Below are 18,313 nucleotides of genomic sequence, written 5' to 3' on the forward strand. Positions count from 1 at the left end.
GTGGGGGCTACTCTTCCTTGCTGTGTGCAGGCTTCTCATCGTGGTGGCTTCTCTTGTTGCGGAGCACGGGCTGTAGGCACGCAGGCTTCAGTAGTTGCGGCATGCAGGCTTTAGAGTGCAGGCTCAGTAGTTGTGGTGCACTGGCTTAGTTACTCCGCGGCATGTGGTATCTTCCTGGACCAGGGCTCGAACCCGTGTCCCCTGCACTGGCAGGCAGATTCTTAACCCCTGTGCCACCAGGGAAGTCCCTTCCCTCAGTTTTATTCCTTGTTTTTATCTTAAGCAACATGAAGAGTCTTTTTTTTTTTTGCACATAAAAATCTTTTAGGTGTTTATGGAAATTCTTACTAAATGAAGAAGTTTGCTCTTTGTCCCAGATATCATTAGCCTGTACTACCTATATGAGCTTGTCTAGCTAGACTGACTCCTTGTTATGTAGGTGTCTGGGAGATTTGTTCCACCAACAGATGTGATCCCCAAAATCTACAGACTCATGCATTTTGTTAACAATTGCTAATTATTGCTGTTTTCATCTGTAAATTAGTTTGAAGTATTTAAAAGTCATATAGTTATATTTTGTTATCAAGACACAGATCCAGAATTGTTCAATTCCAACAAGTGTAGTGTTCTATGCATGTATTAAACTTGTAATCCAGAGCACCTTCAAGGCACATGAAAATTTTAAGAGTATATAATTCTGGCTAAGATTTGTTGAGGGCCTACTAAATGTTAGTTTTTAGGGTGAAAATGGGCTATTTTATTTAATCTTCACAAACCTATGAAATAGTCCCATTTGCAGAAGAGAAAATTGAGTGTCACTAAGGTAAAATAAGTTACCCAATGTCACACAATTACAAAAGTGTCAGAACCAAGTGTCGATCCTAGAGAGGTACACTTCAGAGACTGCTTTTTTGAACCACTATCTCATACTGCCTGCTAGTCTGGTTATTGTTTCTTTTCTTTCTTTTTTTTAATAGCAACAAACATAGTTCAAGTTGGATGCTTATGAAAATATCTTGAATATACACCCATTTACCAAACTTTTCAAGTAAAAGAAAAAAAATAGATTGACTTTGCAGAATTTAAATACATTTTTAAATGAGGTCATTTGATTTTTTTAAGAGAAAAATCATCCAATAAATGAAAGTCAATAAATATCTTTTGAGTCTGGACAGTGAGTGAGGAGATGTTTTCAGCCTGGGGATAAATAGTTAACAATACAAAATAGCCTCAAATTGCATAGTTTTGGCAAATAGCAATTAGGGCAAGCAGTAGAGGATGATGTGGGGAGGTGGGGGTGGACACGTGGTTAGGGAAGAACTCTCTGAGAGGATAATATCTGAGCTGAGGAAACAGCCAGGGAACACTGAAGGAGAGAGGGTAGCAGACAAAAGGAATATCCTATGCACAGACCTGACAGGAGTCTGGCCAGTTTGAGAGATGGAAAGATTTGCAAGTCTGGAGCATAATGAACAAAGGGGAGGACCAAGGAGAATAGGGTCACGTAGAGAGAGGAAAGAGGGCATGTATGGTAGGAAGTGCAAATTATATTGTAGTTGCAGGAAAAGAATATTAAGCATAGGGATGACCTGCAATAGATGGTCAATGATTTGGTAAAATAATTTCTGAAGCAGACAGCTCCTCCAGTTACAGACACATTCTATCAAGGCAGAGAAAAGAGGAAAACAGTAGGGAATGAAGACCTTACCTATACATTTATATCGTTATATATGACTCCACCTAAGTCATTCCTGAATAAAGGCTCAACATTAGAGAAATATGCAGTAGTTGAAGCAGAGATTTACAAACTGATGTTCCTAACCCTAGGCATTTGTCTTTCGCTTCCAACGTGAAAATAAACATCAAATTATTTTATGCAGGTGACTCATTTAGATTGAAAAATTCTACACATTAAAAATCTGAAGAAATGATAGGAAGAGATAAATAAGAGCTTACAATCTGGTTAGATCCAGACAATTTCTTATGGAACAAGCTGGTACTAAGATTTAGAGGTAGGTTGGGGAGGGGATGAAGAAACTTCTTTAAAATAAGTATGGCGTTTTAAAAACAACATGGAAGAAAAGTATACATCTCTATCTCATCACATTTCATATTGTTTGATTGAAAATACATCAAATTCTGGGGGCTTCCCTGGTGGCAAAGTGGTTAAGAATCCACCCGCCAATGCAGGACACACGGGTTTGAGCCCTGGTCTGGGAAGATCCCACATGCCGTGGAGCAACTAAGCCCATGCGCCACAACTACTGAGCCTGTGCTCTAGAGCCCACGAGCCACAACTATGGAGCCCGCGTGCCACAACTATTGAAGCCTGCACGCCACAACTACTGAAGCCCACACACCTAGAGCCCGTGCTCCGCAACAAGAGAAGACACCGCAATGAGAAGCCTGTGCACTGCAAGGAAGAGCAGCCCCCACTTGCCACAAGTGGAGAAAGCCTGTGCACAGCAACAAAGACCGAATACAGCCAAAAATAAATAAATAAAATAAATAAATTTATTTTTTTAAAAAAGAGAAGAAAATATATCAAATTCTGAGATCAGGAGAAAGCTTCTTTCTTTTTTTTTTCTTCAACCAATTCTTTTTTATTGAAATATAGTTGACATACAACGTTATGTTAATTTCAGGTGTACTACATAATGATTTGACATTTGCATACATTACAAAATTACCACCATGATAAATCTAGTAACCATCCATCCCCAAAGTTATTACAATATAATTAATCATATTTCTTATGATTACGTAAGAATCATAAGATTCTTACATTCTGTGTATTACCTCCCCATGACTTATTTATTATAGAACTGGAGGCTTGTACCTCTTAATCCCCTTCACTATTTCACCCACATTCCCATCCCCTCCCTTCTGGCAACCACCTCTTTGTTTTCTGTATCTATGACTCTGTTTTCATTTTGTTTTGTTTTGTTTGTTTTGTTTTTTAGATTTCATATATAAGTGAGATCATATAGTATTTGTCTTTCTCTATCTGACTTCTTTCACTTAGCATAACACCCTCTAGGTCCGTCTATATTGTCGCAAATAGAAAAATTATTGATACTTTTTTTATGACTAAAATATTTCATTATACATATACCCCACATCTTCTTTATCCACTCGTCTATCATTGAACGCTTGGGTTGCTTCCATATCTTTGCTATTGTAAATAATGCTGCAATGAACATTGAGTGCATTACAATGAACACTGAGTGTATATATCTTTTTGAATTAATGTTTTTGTTTTTTTCAGGTAAATACAGTACATAGAAGTGAAATCGCTAGGTCACATGGCAGTTGTATTGTTAATTTTTTGAGGAACCTCCACACTGTTTTCCATAGTGGCTGCACCAGTTGACAATCCCAACAATGTTTGTAAGTTCCCTTTTCTCCACATCCTCACCAACACTTGTTATTTGTTTAGGAGAAAGCTGATTTCTAAAGTACTCTTTCTACCAAGGGACCTGGTAGAGTTCATTGTACTCTACTGAGTAACAATTATGTTATTTAGGTGAAGAGATAAGGGGAAGTCCATGGAAGTGACTGAGGGAAATACTGGGCAGAGGAGGCTCATTAACTGTAATGCTCCGGAATCATAAGAATTTGTGTTAAGACAGTTGCCACAATTCTTGGTGACTTATCTGTGGCCATGAGCCCCAGTGTCACCCGGGACAAGTCTGGAGGTTCTGTTGAAAAAGATTCAGGGAGAAAAGAGATATGTGGGACTCTAGCCATCTCCCTATAAAAAGCAACAATAGCTACCTATTTCAGATGTTTTTAAATATCTTTAAATATTTAAATATGTTAAACATTTAAAAATAACTAAATATTTAGAATATATTTTCATCTAAGAATGCAAAGTTGTTCTGACCTTAGAATTCTGAACCCAGCTTACTTGTATGAAAACAACAATATCCCCAAATTTAATGGGTACAATATCACTGATATCTTGTCATATTTACAGGATCATATATTACAAAGCATCTTTTCAAGTTCATTACCTCATCTGATTCTCATAATAGCCCCATGCTTAGCCAAAACAAATATAATTTGTACTATTTCTGTTTGAGAGACAAGAATATTAAGTCACAGAAAAGTGAGTTGGTTGCCAATTAGACCCAAAATACAGATCAACTAATTCCAAGTCCTGTGTCCTTTCTTTATATAACTAGCCCCGTGGTTCTCAAAGTGTGATCCCTAGACCAGGAGTATCAGCACTCACCTGGGAACTTGTAGGAAATGCAAATTGCAGGTCCTACTCCAGACATAATGAATCAGAAATTCTAACAGTGGGGCCCAGCACACCTAACAAATCCCCCAGGTGACGCTGATGCCTGCTAGTTAGGAAACCATGGTACTAGATGGTAGTGATTCTCTAGCCCATGAGAGCAGTGTGAGGAAAACTTCCTGTAAGAGGAAAGTACACATTCATTCCCCATAATTTCCATGATAACTTCATCAGCCTCACATGTGCTAGTAGATAATTATCAGTCATGTAGCTGTGGCCCATACCCTTACACTACTGGCTCCAACCTATTACTTAATAAATCGTTTGACTACCTGACTCTTCATTGTATTGATTTGATTTGTAAAATGAGTTGGAAACCAATTTTACTTAGCGTGATCATCACGATAAAGGGTCAGAGCCTACGGTCATATAGATTTCAGGCCAAGGAAAAACAATTTTTTGTCTGAATTAAAAGCAAACCCATTAAGAGAATCCACTACCTGAAATTTCTCCTTGATAATACTTTTGGTTGTTTTATCTTATATTATTATTTTAATTTTTACTTTCTCAAGACTCTCTTCAATCACTGGAAGTCTGTAAAGGAAATATAAAATGGAAATCTAAGCTATAATTTTAGTATGGCTTTTGGCTGGGATTTTTAAAACAACATGTCAAAAAGTAAAATACTACATATTTCATTTAATCTAAGGTGTCATCAATTACAGCACAAAATAATTGTGACCATGTTTTTACAAACCACTATGTAAATTAAAAAAAAAAACAAAACACTGCCCACCCAACAATTAAATGCCATCAAATGTAAGAGGTATTCCAATTCAGACATGTTAAAGTATGAAAAAGTATCAATGAAATATAGCATGTATTTTACTGTACAGTTGCAGCTGGCATCCTCCTTCAGGATGTACGTATTTTATTTTCAAAAGCAATGTTGACCTGGCCCCAGTTATGGTACAGTTACAGTAATTTTGCTCTTCAAAGTTAAGCAGTAGTCATCGTAGCCTAAGGATTGTTTCATGACATCAGTAACTAAGCACTGCAGATGGAAAATATTCTTCTACAATTTGGTATCTGAGCTGTCATGTGGTATAAGGAAACAGGCAATTGAGTGAGAAAATGAAGGCAGGGTAACAGTAAAACATGGAGCACTCACTGAATAAATCTTTTGCTTGTCATTTAAAAATAAAATCATTCCCAAATCTAAGATTTGTAATTTTTTATATGCTGACATTTTCCCTTCTTAATTAACTATGCTGCTTCTTTATACTGACTGTTAGTTACATATAAGGAAGCCATGTTGCATAAGACATTTCTGAATATAAATGTCCTGTAAATCCACTTCCCCCTGTCTTTGCAGGGGGCAATGTACTTGCTTAAGAGCACAACAAAGAGATGTACTGGTATGCAGAAATTTTGAGCCAAAGACAAAATGAGTCCCTAACTAGTTCTTGCACAGAAAGCTTCATGAAAAACAGTGCACACGGTCTGCAAAATGGTAAGTTCCCATATGTTAAAAGAGCTCTGGTTACTTTTTTGACTTGGAGAATTTTATTTAAATAAGAACATTTTTGTTGTGAAAATTTGCTTTTATTTTTTCTGTATTTTCTCAATTTGGAATAAGCTTCTACAGTAATTAAAAACTCTACTTATTTATCTGGGATATTTTTAATAACCCATTGAGCCAAGTGGAAAATATGTTGAGCTGGAAGTTAAAAGCCATGAGATCAAGTTGTGGTTTTGTTATTCCTCAGCTCTGTGAGCAAGTCACTTAATTTTTCTGTCACTTTTTTTTTAAATTTGGAAGTTACGTGACTGCTAAATCCATGATTGCAGGGTACAAAAAAAAAGAGTGCTTCATATGTATTATCTCATTTAATCATAAAAATGAAATGAGAAAATGCAGGGAAGTATTGTGTACAGTGCCTAGCACAGAGTAAACACTCAACGATTTTCAGTAGGTATTATTACTGTACCATCAATAAAAACAACACTGCCAGAAAGAAATTAATGTTCCCTTTCCAGGTAAGAAAACAATCTTCAAGACGTTGAAATGATATTCCTGTGGTCTTCCTAAGGGCCCAGGCCAGGATTTTGACTTGTGTACTGGATGACCAGCCTGTGCTTTCAACCTCAGAGCCATGGTGCCCTCCACAGTCATTCACAGCACAGCCAGTCAGATGGGCTTTGAGTAGCCCATCTTTTCGATTTAAATTTAATTCCCACAGTACTGCTTGAAAACACCTTAAAATTATAATATTTTATCTATCTATCACATGATTTCTAGCCCGTTCTTTTTTCCTTAAAGTTTGGATGAGACTTGAAGAATTTTAGTACCCAATAGCCTCTCTGCCAATTTTAACTTGAAAGGAAGGGGTGTATATACAAAGTGTAAAATGGTGAAGAGAAGAGGAAAGAGTAGATTTGTGGGTGTATGTGGTTGTGAGACAAGGGACATGGACTGCAGTTTGAGTAATAGTTATGGAAGGTAGAAGGCATTCTTTCCTTCTTCAGCTGCCTCCCTCCATGTTTTTAAGTGCTTCATACTGAAAAAGAGACAGAAGCCCAAACTGACTAAAAAAGTCAGGTAAGGTAACACCCAGGCAACAGGAGACTTGGGAAGGGATGTTCACTTCCACACTATTCACAATAGTGAGAACCTGGAAACAACGTAAAAGGTCCATTGATAGGAGGATAGATAACGTACACTATGGTGTCTGTCCATAATGGCCCAGTATAGAGAAATTAAAAGGACATATAAACATTCATGAGCATATGTCAAAACAAAGACATTAAAAGTGAAAAAAAGCAACTTCCTTAAACTATATGTACAGAATAACGTAAATACTTACCTTCTGCTATATATGGTAAATTAAAAACCATACTCACTAAAATAATATTGTATAGTGTGTGTTTGCATGTGTGCGTGCGCGCGCGTGTGTGTGTGTGTAAGTACCGGAAAGTAATGAGGGGAATGGGAATAAGACTTAGAGATAGTGATTCAGTGATTAAAGGGAAGTCCTCACTCATCTGCAATTTTTATTTCTTTTATAAACAAAAGATTTGGAGTAAACATAATAAAAATATTCAGCTGCTGCCAATTCTGAATAGTGGAAGTAATAAAGTTGTTATATAATTCTCTGTATTATACATCTTTTAAATCACCCAAAATAAAAAACATTTAGAATGGATGCATGATTTTAGACAAAATTTCTGATTTCCCGAATTACACTAGTTTATTCTCTCTAAAATGATGACATATCAATGTGCAAATCCTTGATATGATGTTTATAATGTCGGTGTGACTTCCAGTTATGAGACATGAAGATTAGCTTGCCCTGCAACACATATCTGAAGTCTGTTTTACAGATAAGAAATCTTTGGAAAAACTGAACACTCATTTTTTTTTTATTGTTTGCTTCAAAGTTCAGTAATATATAACAAAATAATTATGCCAGGCATAATGGGAGAAGCAAATCAGCAAGTAGAAAGAGACAAACTATTCTCTGCTTCAAGGTAAAGATCGTGGGTGTGTGTGTGCGTTGAGTGTGTGTGTGTATTTGAAGTGAAGCCTATGGACCCCTTCTCAGAATGTTTTAAAATGTACACAATAAAGTACACAGAAAACAAAATAAACTACTATAGAAAGGAGCAACCAAAATATGGAGGAAAGCCATGGTGTAATACGTCTAATTCTATATTACTGCATCAAAGAACTAAATGAGCAGCTGGTCTGACATACATCATCACTTCAAAGTAATGGTGAGAATAACTGATCATTGGAAATATTTACACAACAGTAAAGTGATATGAAAATAGCTGCCATTTCTATTGGTGACAAGGCTACCTATTTTACTGATATTGCTATGGTTTGTTGCCTATATTTATAATGGGAGAAAATACATTCCTAAATTCATACAGCTAATAAGGGGCAGGATTAGTCAAAATAATGTAATTTTTTCCCATCCAAGTTCATGAGCCCCATGAATTCTATCCATGGATTCCCAGGAGGCCTGCAGACTCAAATTTAAGAACGTGTGAGACAGAAATATGCCCACCATCCATTCATCTACCTCTACTTCCAAACAATTGCTTAAATTTGCGGCAGTTGGAAAATTAGATAATCAAGTATGCTAGTTACATATGTAAAGAATTAAGCAGAATCTCAGTAAGGGCAAGAATGCATGTCTATACATTTATAAGTGGACCTTCTGCATCAGTTTTTGCATTTCAGAAGTTCTTCTGTTTGTTTTCTGATTCTTAATTGTGTTTCAGATAGTTCAGTTGCTAAAAATGCACCACTGGATAATTTCTTCTGCATCAGCATATTAATAATGTCAAGATCCAAGCGCACCTCAATATACCAAGACAAACTGCAGAGTTTTTAGGCAGGCAGTGCCTGAGTTATCCTCACTACAAAATAATGATGTCTCATTTTTTTAAAAAGCATTGTAATTTACTCCAATTGCCCCCAGACTAATTACAATGTGAGAATGCATGTGGATATGAAAATGTGAGACAAAGGTACTTCTCTTCCTAACCTGACTTTTAACTGAATGGACATATGCTTTTTATTCACCTAGAATCCTGAATAGCTTCCTAGGACCATTCTGACCATTTTTTTCAAATAAGAGTATAAAATTCTTACATTTGTGTTGTGTATTTTATGTTCAAATACATCATCTAAAATCTCAGACTTCTGTTGAATGTTTAGAATTGTTAAATGATATCCACAATAAAATTCAAAACTATTACCTCACAATGCTTAATCATTTATTCCTTATGTTGTAGGTATAATTATTATTCCCCTACTCTCCTACTGTTTTTTTTGGCTGATTAAGAAACTAACTTGATTACAAAATTAATGAGGAACAAAGTTGAGATTTACACATAGATCTTCTGACCCTCCCCAAACGAGCTCTTCCGCACTCTCCCATATTTTTTCACACTTATTTCAGGTATATTATTTAAAGGAGTCACTCTCCCCCTGTCCTGTTTTTCTGAGGAGAGATGAAATGAGTTTTCTCACCATCTAGATTCTAGCAGTTGTTAATACTCAGTGCTTCTGCCCAAGGCCCATTATTAAGGAAATCATTACTTCCCCATTTAATATTTACATTATTTTCAATAATATTTCTATTAAAGGAAATATTGAATAAGTGACCATTGTCAGAAACACAGGTTTGTGTTCATTAAAATATTATAGGAGTTATGAATATGTGGTCTAAGACCTGAAAATAAGTAGCAGTGATAGAGGGATAGCAATACCAAAACCAAAAATAATCATGAACTCCCAATTCAAGAAGCATCAAATATACTGGAAGAAAGGGTCTGACTTAGCTAAGAAATCATGGGTTCATTTTACCTTTACTCATTAAAAAAAATAATAAAGTTACTTAGACTATGTGCCAGGTGCTGGTCCAGCTTCTGAGGACACAGCACGGAAGTATATAAGAGAGGTTAATCTGACGGTAGATGGATGGGAGGATACTTTGAATAATCAACCAGCATGATATTCCCCCAGTTTCCACCCTAATATAAAAGAACCGAAGCAGTTTAAGTTTAATGTTGATCTTTCATGAAGTGACATTTGGTAGGTGTCTTCCAGACACTTCTTTTCTCCACACCTGTTTGCTGTGGCCTGAAATTCTATTATGAGAAGACAAAGCATTGTTGCCACAATTGCAGAAAAATAATAAAAGATTCAACTGCCAAACAGAACTAACACACTAGCTGGAATGTACTCATTTAAAAAAGTATAGCCAGGTAATAAAACACACAGAGAATATGATCAAGTCCTTTACAGGTTTTGATAATGGGGAGAAAATCAGAGACCTCGGACAGCCATGGACATTGTAAGGTAAAAGCAGAATCATTAGTGAGGGAAGAACAAGTAAAAATGAAAATCTACTTATAGTTCTGGCTCAGTCCGCCTTCAACTCTATGGACAAATAAAATGTGTAGGCAGAGGACACTGTGAACCGGACACTCCTGAATACGCACGAGAGAAGCACAAACATCCATCATTAGCAGATGAAGTAGATCAGCATAGCCTCATATGTTTAACGAACTTGTTTCCTGGCACTTATTTGTTGACTGGCTTAGCACTCAACTTCTTAGAGACTTATTTCTGGAGAATTAACCAATGAAGGAGTTTTTGTCCTTCCCTAAGATTAACTCACAGCTAAGTACCAATTCATTTAGACAGGTATCTGCCCCACAATAGTGTATCTCCCTGACAGACATTCCACAAGGGAAAAAGCAATGAGAGGATCACTAAAAAGGATAACACATTCTATCAAGGAGAAGATGGTAATTCAAAACTCTAAGACATGTTATTTGATTTTTTCCCCAACTATTATCTATTCTTCGTTTGTCAAAATAACACTTGTGTATTGGCTGAGGGAAGTGGTTTCTATCTCAAAGACTATAAAACTACTCTCTGTTTATAAAAAGAGCATGTGTTTGTTTTTTTTAATCACACATGGCTATCATCTCACAATGATTTTTGCATTATTCCAAAGAAAGGAAAGTTCTTACTCACACGATAAAAGCAATTTGCACATATGAGTTCACTACCTGAAGCCATGGAAAACGGAAAATATACAGGTGTATTGAAAAGAAAGAAAAAATATGTTTTGTTGTAAAATGAATTTGAACTAAAGAAACTTTTTTTTTAATGGTGACAACACGGTTAAGCCAGGGGATGCTGCAATATGGTGAATCAATTTTACTCAATTTTACTGTTTGAACATGGCACTTACTTGCTATGCCAAACTTCTTAAACTGTAACCTGAAGACAATAAGATCCAAACAAGAGTATTTAAAAAGATAAACTGATAACTTTAAGGTAAAGTTTGATTAATTAGGGTAGGACACTAAAGATACTCATTCCATTCAGCTTGGGCCTTAATCCTGGTGGTTAATTGAAAGAACAGCATAGATTTCAAATAACTAATTCAGCTAATTTATTTAAAACTTCAGCACAAACAAATCTGAATATTTGTATTCTCCTCTCACAGCAAAGAACGTTCAATATGTGAAGAGATGAGAGGAGAAAAGAGGAAGAAAAATACTACTAGCCAAGAATCAACTTTAATTTTAAATTACCTCTGTATGTGAGCTGAGACTTTTGTCAAAGTATCAACCAATACTTAAAAAAAAAAATCAGGGGATTAATTAGATGTTTAAAAACAAAAACATTTGTTATTTTGACTTATCTTTTCCTTTCAGAATTATAAAACAAAAGTTTTTTAGAGGATTTATTCAATGTGCTAAGACAAAATTTTGGCATCTCTGACAAGACAGTATCCTCCAAACTACTCTCTAAAATCCTTAAACATTCTACTTTGGGCAAGGGTGGGTTTTGCAGGAATGGGAAAGAAGTGTGTTTCTTTCATTTCTACCTACTTTTTACCTTAGGTTTTAGCCCATTTCTAGCCTCATTTTGGGACTCTCCTCAAATGGAGAATGACTTCTGGCATGGGACAGTGAAGGACCAATATTAATTGTCTGTTCAGATCAAAGCAATATAAATGCATTTGACAGGTGGTTAGAAAGGAAAAAAAGAGACCCAGGCGTGCGCTATTTGGGGAATAACTATACAATGGTCCAGTAATCCTAACCTCTACCCAGTTAGTATGGCAGCATCTCTAGAAAATATAGCTGGCAAACTGAGACCTGCATGAGATGAGCTATACAAAAAGTTGCTCATATATGATGTCCTGCTGTTTTTCATTTAAGTAGCATGGGACTAGTGGGTGTCTGTCACAGACTGCTTGTGGTTAAGGGTCTTGGGCACCAAAATGGCCTCTGTAGTGTGCACACAAGTTCTCTATTCTCATGCATTTTATGAAACGTTTTTCTTTGTGGAAAACATCCAGTAAAAGCTTATGCAATTTCATCTAACTACAAATTCAGGATAAGCACTTGGGTTTTAACCCCAAGTATTTCAGATGGTGAAATAAATTCATTTTCTCATCTATGAAATACGTGAACTGTTTTAGATAGCCTTTACCACAGCCTCTTTGGGTTCTAAGATTGCCTCTCCTCACTGTATATCTTTTCCTTATTAAACTGCATATACTCAACAAAGGGTCAATTTTTAAAATTTGTATCTGTGTTTTTCTTAGGAAACAAGTCAGCTAGTAAGGAAGCAATGTTCTGTTGAATAGAAAAGACAAAGAAGAGAAGAAATAGATGAGGGGTGGGGGGGAGACTGGAGAAATTATAGATAAACTTATCCTGGGATAGAAAACAATGAAGAGCATCCCCCCAAATGATAAAGGAAACACAACATAAAGAAGGTCTTGGTGCATTGTATTAAAGCTAACAAGAGGTAGAAACTTCCAAGATGACATTTGAGATCTGAGTTTGAATTTGACTTGGCAAAAAATGAACAAATAAACAAGCAAACAAAAAGATTAGTTCCTTCCAGCTAGTTCAGACTTGTTACAACTTTTCCCCTTGGCAGGGAGATAGACCCAAATATAGACATTCCTCCCTTTGAGGGAGATTCTTGGATTTAATGGCAAAGGACACCTTTTCTAGATTTCCATCTTTGCTCCATGTGTTTTCTATTGTTTTGGTTTTTCTCAATTTAGGGTACAAGCATTTTTTTCCCCTTTATTTAGACTAAACTATTCACCAGTCTTGACCCAAATGAGGTTTATCTGCAGTGAAAAGACTGACTTCCATGTGAGGGGGATTCCACAAAGAAAAAGGATAATAAAGATATGTGATATGAACAAATACCTCTCTATTCAATTTTACCAAAATTGTGAATTATGCTTTGTTTGTGTTTGTAGAGCTGCCTCTTTCAATATATTTTCAATAGACAACAAGGCACCAAGAACGCTGAGTAAATAACAGATGTTAAAAATAGCTACTACCTATCAATGTTACTGGAAGAATTAAAGTGCAGAAAACTCTGTCACATGTAAAGCCAATTTAAAACAAAGGCTGGCATAATACTGGTTCTTTGGTTCTTTTCAAATTAATAAAACACATTTGCTCCAAACACATCTCTCTCACTTAAAACTATTTGGGTTGTTTTCAGTTTGTTTCTTTTCAACCCCCACTAAAATACACAATAGTGGATACTATTCTTGGTGTAATTTTGCTTTTTTCCTTCATCTTTTTTTAAAAATATATATCCAGAGTGCCAGCATACATCTGCATGTGTGGACTATACATATGCCTTGTTTTCATACTTGGAGAGCACGGAAATTCTTCTTAAAGAAAGACTCTTTATAGCCAGATTCCATTAGGTCATGTTATTCAAATACAATGTGACACAAAATTCATTTGTTCATTTGGTGTCTAGCTGCTAAGGGATACAGCCAAAAAGTTAACCTTTGCAGAACAACAGAATACCAGTAGAGATGCCGATCGTTGCCCATAGGCATGTACAGAACCTCTGAGCAAGGGGAACTACACTTTTGTATTAAAACCTAGAAGAGCATAGCATTATTGGGAAACAGCTATTTCTACCCCATATACAATGAAATAAATGCAGTGACTTCCATTCTACTTGCAAAAGCCGGTTAGCTTTTCTAGACCTCTCAAGTCATTTAACATATTTTAAACAGAAGCCCTATCACTTCTGCCTTTAAATAGCAAAACACAACTCCTGAAAAACCAAAGGTTCTGAAATGTCCCTTCAAGCCCACCAAAGGCAATGATTTAACTTTGTTTTTCTTAAAGGCCAATTTCTACAGAGAAATGAATCTGACAAAGCAGTAAACACCATCTAAAATCATTTTTGAAAGTCTCACCTAAGTTACCATTCACATGTAAAAAATGATGTCTATTACTTACATTTTGCTGTCACTTTGTAGCCCCCCAGAGGAGGGGCGTGGCCTTCTAATGCATCAAATCCAGCAGAAACCAGGACCATGTCTGGATCAAACTCTTTGGCCACAGGCTTCACTATAGTCCTGCACGGTAAAAAGGCAACCAGTTACCCATGGGAATGGCAAATACCTTTAAAAATTGTGCAGTGAAAATGACTTGGTACAACCTCAAGAACATCCCAAGAATAAAGAAAAGGGGAAAGAAAACACTATTTGAATGGACCAAAAACTTATCATTTTCTTAATACTGAATCACTGTTATTTTAGCATCCCAATTCAGTCTTTTTTCTTTCATCTTTTTTTCTCCGAATTAAAAAAAAAAATGCTTTGCAGGTACATTCTAAAGCCCGTCATATTACATGAACATCTGTGGCTGTTTTATCCCACTGCCTATAAAAAACTGCTTCTTCCAAGGGAGTGACTAATGTTTTACAGAGGAAAGTCGAAGCTTTAGTGAAAACCCGGCTTGCTCCAGTTAGTGAGAACTTGGTGTAAATTTGAACTATAAATTTCTTTTGGGAAAAACTTGCTTTTCCAACTTTTTTAAAGAAACATTTAAAAATGTTTGTCGTGGTAGGGGGTAACTCTTGCAAAGGAAAAACACGAAATTCCTTTAATAGAATCCAGATTATAATGTTAAGTGAGTCCAAGGTCAGAGACACCAGGAATGTGGCAGTCTCATCCCTGACAGCAGCCCCTGCTGGTCCCACTCAGACACTTCAGCACTTACCTCCTCAGCCTTCTCAGCCTTCCCTAACCCCTTCCTCCTCAGAGCTGGATTTGAGAGAGAATGACTAGTGGATGCTACTGGGCTTTATAAAACCAAATGGTTTTTTGGTGCAGGTTTCAAGACCAGTGTGCCATCATTTAAATTCAAAATTTCAAAGACTATTTAATGAAATGGGAGTAGTTCACACTACTGGGAATTTAAAAAGTAGTAAGTTCTCTTTTGTGTGTTTGGGAGAAACAACTAGACCAAATATTAAAATAGCTATCCTTGAATGATGACATAATTAAGTTCTTTTAACTTTTTTATATTTGCAAATTTCCCAGATATTTTACAATGACCACATATTAGTTTTATACTTAAATCTTTTTGCATGTAAACAAGAAGTTGTTCACGTTATAAAATAAAAAAAAATACTTATTTGAAACTTAACTACATAGAGATTAAAATGAATTAAATATCTTTCATAGCTGTACTACTGTCATAAAAGTATAAAAGTTCAATCCTTCAAAATCATAAATGTACATGTAAGTGACTTCCACGGTAGCCTTGCCAACATTTGGAAAGCAACTTATACCTGAATTGGCCCATCTGTGAAACTAAGTGAAAATTTAATTTTGTTTAGCATGTACAACTTCATTATTTTACTCTTCAGTAAAATTAAGAATCTCTAATACAGCTACATTATCAGGAGAGATATTCAATACATTTCCTTCCTAATAATACCAATAATTTTTACAAAAGTGTCACATGTTATGAAGTCACCACTTTTCATATGTGTGAAATAGCTATGTTATGTAGTTGTTGGAACATTAGATGTTGGAATAAATTGTCTCAAAGAATCAAGAGTGTTTTACCAAGGTACTCCATCTATTTAGCTTGATTAATCTTATGTACAATCTTAGAGAACAAACACTACTCTTAGGAAAATATGGAGGTAGATGATTAAGCAATGCTGTCCCTTCAGTCATATGCATTACAGTAACCATGCATTATACTTTTCCATCTCCTTTCCATCTCTTTGGAAGATTTCTTCCCCTACTCTTCTTTCTCCCCAGTCAATCTATACTTGTAAGATTAACTGAAGGATAAACATCCTTCAACGCACAGCTCACTTACTACCTTCTCCATAAAGGCTTCTCTCTACATATGGATATAAAATATTTATGTATATATTTGTGAAAGACAAAGAACAGTAGACAAGGTCTGCCAACATAATTTTAGAATATGGGAAACTTACAGATGATCTACGGAGGGGAAAGCTGAAGCATACGTGTAAATCTACAGAGAGGGACCCACAAAAAGCAAGCTGACTTTTCTCTGTCTTCCTGGAAGAACAAACTGGCCAAAGAGAAAATACCTACAGAGACTGACATTTCTGAGTCACTCAGACCAACAGTCAGGTTTTTTCCTCTATTTTCCTATGGTGAATTCACCAGTCAAAAACGCCCCCTCAGTTATACAGAGCTCTCACTTATCTTTTCAATGCCCCTTTCTCCAATATGATGGACTGTGTGAAGAAAGTTTCTAGCATGAAAGACAAGAAAAGTAACATGCAAACAAATGAATAAACGAAAGGGAACTCTGCAAACAAGAGAAAGTGCAGGGAAGAGAGTATAATTACAGAAATTTGGATTATCCTCAAAGACATAAGATAGTACATCTATGAAATGAAAAGAGGGTGCTATTAAGAAAAAGAAGAAACAGCAAAAAAAATGTGTAATAGACTGTTTAGAAGATAAAGTTGACAAATTCTCTCAGAAAGTACAACACAAAACGGAGATGTGAAAAATAGGCAAGAAACTTGAAGGACCCATTTAGGAAATTATCTTATGAAGGAAAGTCTAAGGAAAATATTAAAAAAATTATAATTTCATATACATCTAAGCTGCAAAACTGAATAGATGATAGAGTTTCAGATATTTAAAATATCAAACAAAAAGATATTATCTCCCACAAACATCAAAGGAAGGTATTGGATGCCTCCATCAAACAGAAGGCATAAACTTAAAAAGAGAATGAGACACAAACCATTCCCTCCAACAAAACATTTTTATAAATGTCCATTTTTGCCAAAATTAAAAAAAAAAAGATCTAACCTTAGAACAAAATAGAAATTTGGTCTGCAACTGGAAAGTTGGTATGGACTGGAGTAGGTTTTTATTCCAATGCAACTATTTTGTTAACAAAGACCTTACCCACTTACAGAGGAAATATGTTTATTTGGAGATATGCCACATATCTCCAAATATACAGAATCCACTAGTTTCTGTCCGAAGCAAATATCACATGTGTTATGTATGTTATTCCTGAATATACAAACATGGATTTTACAATTTCACACAGGCTTTCAAAATGCTCTATTTCACAAGACTAATCCTATACACTTGGAATTCACTCCAAAAAGTAAGGAAAAATGGAAAATTTGAAAAAAATACATCACTTGATAAACTCCTTCCATTTAAAAATATACATGCTTAGAATTGTGTCCGAGTAGTAGCTGTTTGTTGAATGAGTTAGTGATGAACGGTTATAAGAGTTGTGTAATGCTATGCTACAAGATATTCTGGGTACTGAAGAACTCTATGACAACAGGTGCTTATTGGTGGTGATATCGATAAGGTCCATTCAGGCATTTTAACAAGTATGGACTGAGTGTCTACCATGTAGCGAATACTGTTTGGCTTAAAGATGTGCTAAATTTTGAACTGAATCTTATTTATTTTCCCATTGTTAGTATTAAACTCTTTAATGCTCAGTTCTCTGATAAACTGATGAGACTAAGACTCCACAGATCTCCTTACTGTGGCAAATATTTTAGCAATGTACATGCAAGTGTTTGCACTCTTCTTTTTATGTTAGTCTAGACTGATTTTTATTCAAAAGATCTATCATGTTTGAAAGACTGAAAACATATTGGGAGTACTGAGTGGGGAAAATAATATAACTTTTCTTAAACAGAACAAATCCTCAAAGGCATTCATTTAAAATTTTATCTGAATTATTGGATTTTCTGGTAAAAGACAGCAAACAAAGCATATGTGTTAGTCCCTCATCTTTTCCCAATATCCCACTGAAAGAAAATTATAAAAACATACATATGAACTCATGGTTTTAAATATATATCAGGTAAACAGACTCAGAAAAACCTTTAGATATGTGTGTATGTATGGGTTATTATGTATTTCCTAAAAGCAATGACAGCACAGTAGCAAACAGCACAGTTAGCATCAATCTTCAACAAAAGGATCCAGGGGAGGAGCTTCAAGATGGCGGAAGAATAAGACAGGGAGATCACCTTCCTCCAAACAATTACATCAGAAATACATCTACATGTGGAACAACTCCTACAGAAAACCTACTGAACGCTGGCAGAAGACCTCAGACCTCCTAAAAGTCTGAGCCGTGTGGATGACAGGCTCTTGGTGCTCCAGCCAGGCGTCAGGGCTGTGCCTCTGAGGTGGGAGAGCCAAG

The 18,313-nt window shown here is 35.8% G+C and overlaps 1 protein-coding gene across 1 annotated transcript in view; it reads right to left on the bottom strand.

Moving 5' to 3' along the window:
- Positions 1–18,313, bottom strand: part of HDAC9 (histone deacetylase 9) — a 999,956-nt gene that overhangs the window by 132,384 nt on the left and 849,259 nt on the right. Inside the window, exon 23 of the mRNA XM_082398347.1 lies at positions 14,078–14,196. Within this exon, the coding sequence (XP_082254473.1) occupies positions 14,078–14,196 (119 nt within the window). The remainder of the gene's footprint in view (positions 1–14,077; positions 14,197–18,313) is intronic.

The sequence above is a fragment of the Balaenoptera borealis genome, assembly GCF_965194805.1.
Source record: "Balaenoptera borealis genome assembly, chromosome: 7".
Lineage (NCBI taxonomy): Eukaryota > Metazoa > Chordata > Mammalia > Artiodactyla > Balaenopteridae > Balaenoptera > Balaenoptera borealis.